Source organism: Vicia villosa, linkage group LG5, assembly GCF_029867415.1.
Source record: "Vicia villosa cultivar HV-30 ecotype Madison, WI linkage group LG5, Vvil1.0, whole genome shotgun sequence".
Lineage (NCBI taxonomy): Eukaryota > Viridiplantae > Streptophyta > Magnoliopsida > Fabales > Fabaceae > Vicia > Vicia villosa.
The window spans coordinates 133612304-133617379 of record NC_081184.1 but is presented as its reverse complement, the minus strand read 5'-3'; the positions used below and the strand labels follow the sequence as shown (position 1 = coordinate 133617379).

Below are 5076 nucleotides of genomic sequence, written 5' to 3'. Positions count from 1 at the left end.
GACTCCATTTGTTGCCATGTGGTAATACTCCCAGCAGGTAATGAGTAGAACCACTCTTCAGCGTCATCCGCTAATGTGAACGGAAACATAACCAACTTCTTTGCTTCTTCAGAGTGTCCTTCTATCTTTAGAGAAGTTGTCATGGTGAGAAACCTTTGTAAATGCTTATTAGCATCTTCATTTATCCTTCCCGAAAATGGTTTCTTCTCCAGCTGTCTAATAGTTGCTGGATGTAACTGAAAGTGAGCAACATCCACCGGTTGATTCACAATTGTCATCCGGCCAGCTGGTGCATTCGCTCCACCGTAATCACCTAACAGCCTTTCTACGGGAGCTGCCATTGTTTCTGCCTCCGAATCTGAATGCTCAGAATGAATGGAGAGGATTTCCTCGTTATCAGATTCAGAATCTTCCAGATTTTCTTCCAACGCTTCCAGTCGTTCTTGCTTTGCTTTTCGAAGTCTCGCTCGCAATGATCGTTCTGGCTCTGCGTCAAAAATAAATTCTGCTGAGGCCTTACCTCGCATACAAAGATTAGATGATTGTTAGTTATAAGTAAATGAAATAACAGAAAAATAATTTTAGTTGCAAAGCAACAAAAATTCAATTGAACTATTCTTAAACTTATAATTTGGCAGTACACGGCAACGGCGCCAAAAACTTGACCGGTAAAATAGCAAGTGTACTATTTGTTTACCGATGTAGTAATAAGAGAGTAAATTCCCAAGTATCGAACTCGCGGACTGCGTAGGAATTATATGTTTCAGAACAGTGCAATTGAATAAAAAGTCATCGGGGTATTTGGTTTTTATGTTTAATTTAAAGAACAACTTATGCAAAACGAAAGAAGTAAAATAGTTTAACTAACGAAAATATGTAGAGACAAGTTAGGATGGATGTATGAATCGCTCTGTAACGAACTTATTACCGTGTAACAGATAAATTGATGAAATTCTTAATTACCAATACCGAACATTGATTTTTCCTAATTCCTTAGTGAAAAACTTCATGAGATTAAAATCACCTTTTAATTCCTTAACAAGATAATTTTATATCATAATTCTAAAAAGACATGGTTCGGATAATTCGATCGCTATGCATCAAATCCTCATTCCTAAGTGATTATCAGTTATAACGTTATGATTAAAAAGGCATTGAGGTAGTGTGTCAGACCAAACCTCAATCGTGAATCAACAAAAATACTTTCCAATATATTGAAGCAATAAGAACTTTTAATCATAAACTGAATTTCACAAATATAATCTGAAAACAACGGTAAATATAATTCGTTACATCACATGATCCAGGGACATCACCCTAACAAGTAAAATGTTTAGCTACTCATGGTAATTGTTAAGATAACAGAAAACAAAGATGAAGACATTACAATAAGATGAATCGGAATTGATCTTCAATCGCGGATGCTCTTGAAGATTTCTTCGCCTCCAACTCTAGTGCCTCCAATCCCTTTTACGTTCAATTCTCCTCCTTTGATCCAAGCTCCCTCCATCCTCATCAGAATTAGGTTTTAGTACTGCTGATTCAAGTTCAAAACGTGCGAAAAGCCCATTCTACCCTTAATGAACTCGGAGCCCTTAAAAATAGAAAATTGGAAAATTTGCTCGCGCCTGCCAACACAGGCCGTGTCCTGTGACACGGGCACCCGTGTTGGCCCCCTGTCCCAAAGTCTTCAAAATTCATCCTCCAGACTTCCTGACACGGGTCGTGTCCCGTGACACGGGCGGCCGTGTCAGGCCACTGATTTGCCCTTCTCTTCTTTTCCTTCCTGCTTCCTGACACGGGCCGTGTCCCGTGACACGGGTACCCGTGTCAGACCACTGGATGCACCGAATCTTCATTCTTGCTTCGATTCCAGCTACTTTGGCTCTGCATTCTTCTTGTGAATTTTACACGTAGACCTGAAACATAATCACTACCGAGACAAGCATCAAAGCATCTTAAAAACCATGAAATTATAGCAACAAAACAAAACACACAACTTAAACTAGACTTTCAAAAAAAACGAATAAAAACTATAACAAACAGACAATTATGTTACCGAATTAAAGAGATTTGTGCCCAGAGATTGATGAAAACACAGTACAAATTGGTGGCCGATCAACATGCAACCTCCACGGCCACTTAGCTGTCAGTCATAATTTAAACTCTTTTATCTTTTGTAAACACAACTTACCTACTTCTCATATGAGCACACTTTGCCTCCAATTAGTCCAATAAAGTTTATACACACTCTCACTTTTTCAGAAAGATATTTTTTTTGAAAATTAGAAAAACTTAAAAAAAAATTAAAATAAATAGTTTAAGTCTACTGGACGGACAAATTTAAAATTTATAAATTATAATTTTTACTAATAACATTATCATTTAGACTTTATATTTATGTTGAAATATTTTCTTTCTTTTTCAACAAAAAAAATATTTTTATTGATTTAGGCATATTAACTATTTTTTCATATTAAACATATTATCATAAAATTTAATTCAAATAAATTGTCATACAAAATCATTTTCTCTAAATATTATGTTAAAAGTCCCACACAAAAAATAAAAAAATCTCGTTAAGTTCTTAAACCTTTTTTTTTTAAACAAACTTATGTGAGTTGAATCCCAATACTCAATAGGACTACAAGAAACTCTAAAGCTCAATAAACACAATGAGATATTTACAAATTATCCATCAATACAATTATCAAATTCAAACCTTATTAAGTTAACCAACTTATATACTTAAATAAAAAAAAAACACATTACTTATTTAAAAATATTAACATGTAATAAGTCTTTAAGAAATCTAACTCGGTATATCAAAAAAAAAAATTTAATCAAATTTTCAGCCATTGTTAAGTCTTACAACGTAGCCTATTTTTATCTCTAGCTAGCTATATGACTATGACTAAATTAACCTTTAAGCGTTGATATTCCTCTACAAAAGTTATAACGAAAATATTTGAATTTACAATTTTTTGTCAAAAAAATCATACAAGATACATATTTTATTTTGTTATTTTAAAAGAATAGTTAGTGATTGAGTAAATAAACATAAAATTATAAATATAATAGTTTAAATAAAAAAACTAAATCACAATTAATATACACACACTTGATATATGTGTAAGTCACTCTTTACTAACGCACTGTAAGCTTCACAAATGATAAATGAAAATTTGTTTAATCGGTTGACAGAAACTAATATGAACAACTAAACACCTATCATTCTCTATTGATTGGGTTTATGATATCACAACGTACATAAAGAAATCATTGCAGCAGTCTTCATTTGGGGCTTCATTCGGGGCTATTACCAGTAATTATCAAGCCTATAAGAAAAAAAGAATATTCATACAATTAATTATTATGAAAATTTAACAATTAATAAATTGACATAAATTCAAACAATTAAATCATGGAAGAGGAACTTACTTTTAAAAGATAGGAGGAACTAAGCTTTCAATAGAATCCTTGAAAAAGTTCCAAGCAAGGTAATCGCTAGTTCTATTATCGGTAGGAGTTCTACTGACAATAATATTTGTTCGCACTACACTATTATCTCTCAAATTATAGAGAATTAATTGGAGATCTTGACTGCTCTTAAGTATTAATGTATCACCATCCTCACATAGAAGCAACGGTACCAATTGAAAATAATACTTTATTGTGTCGTCATTAATGCCATAATCTATTTCAAGATTTTGATAACTAATTTTAAGAAATTGAGTCCAAGAATCTTCAACTCCAAACTTCTTCATTTTCCATATAACAAAATCAGTTTCTCTATAAGAATAAGAAAAACAAAAACACCCTCCTAACACACCAATAGTTGGATGTTTAGGAGGAACTTCATCAAAACCATTAGGCAACTGGTATTGATTGTATGCTTCAGTCCTCGAATCAAGTGAGACAATAACAAATTGTTCAACTGTAATATCCTTAAAATTATACAAATGAACATTATGAATAGCCAACCAATTAAGGGTGTCGTTGAAACAAACATCGTTTTCCTCATAACCCAGACGAAGAGGAATTACGGGAAAACTTTCAATATTTCTCCAAACATTATCACCTACTTTTAGAATTCTCACCTTACTTGTTAGTTGCTCAGGACAGTAATTAAATGCCACTACTTTGTAAGTGTTGGTTGAATTATCACAACCAAATGAGAAACCAGAGGTTTCACGGTTAGAAATGCGAAAATTTCCAAATTTTGGAGATGTTATTCTTGTAGCTGGGTTCCATAAACGAAGCCAATACTCTGGATACCAATGGGTGAAATTGAAAGAATCACCAACTAAACATATCAATCCATTGCAGAAACCAATTATATGAGACCATCCTTTGTCATTCCATTGATAGCAAGGATCAATGAAGAGGTTGAATGATGGATTCTCAATTAAACGACGTATGGGGCATGGAATGACACAATAATCTGCCACACTCTCTGTCTCCTTAATGAAATCGTACAAATTATGTTTGATGTGTTGTGTGTTTATTGTTAAGATCGAATTTCTTATGAAAGATCTTTTGAGATGAAATTTCACAAAGATAGAATCGGAAATAAGAGAGTCACAAGACTTACACAAACACCTGAACCTTAGAACGGACTTCACGGGAAGAACGGAGAAAACGAAGCTGATGAGATCATCGGGGAAGAACACCGATGTGGACATAGCCATGGACGTGGATGAACGCGACAAGGCTGTTATAGTTTATGTAAAATCTAAAATGGTATCAAGAACACTTTTAAACGATATTTATAATAACTTTTTATTATTTCTAGTATTTCGGTTTGTAATTATAACATTTTTATGGTGTTTTAACTTTTGGTAAAAGATTAAAGTAAAATACAATAAAAAGTCATACAATTAAAATTTTCTATATATTATCAATAATAAAAATATTTACTTTTAAAAATAAATTATTTAACAAAAGTAAAATAATTTCTTAAAATAATTTATTTGACAAAAAAGAAAATAATTTCTTAAAATAATTTAATTAACAAAAATAAAATAATTTCTTAAAATAATTTATTTAGCAAAAATAAATTAATTTCTTAAAATA

At 32.2% G+C, this 5076-nt stretch overlaps 1 protein-coding gene across 1 annotated transcript; it reads right to left on the bottom strand.

Annotated features, from left to right (window-relative positions):
- Positions 1–3443: 3443 nt before the first annotated feature.
- On the bottom strand, positions 3444–4691 carry LOC131605488 (F-box/kelch-repeat protein At3g23880-like). The gene has a single exon (XM_058877835.1). The coding sequence runs from the start codon at positions 4689–4691 to the stop codon at positions 3444–3446; it is 1248 nt and encodes a 415-aa protein (XP_058733818.1).
- Positions 4692–5076: the final 385 nt, after the last annotated feature.

Bases quoted from the DNA above. Each gene is read 5' to 3' on its own strand.
- LOC131605488 (XM_058877835.1), bottom strand. From the start codon at position 4,691: ATGGCTATGTCCACATCGGTGTTCTTCCCCGATGATCTCATCAGCTTC.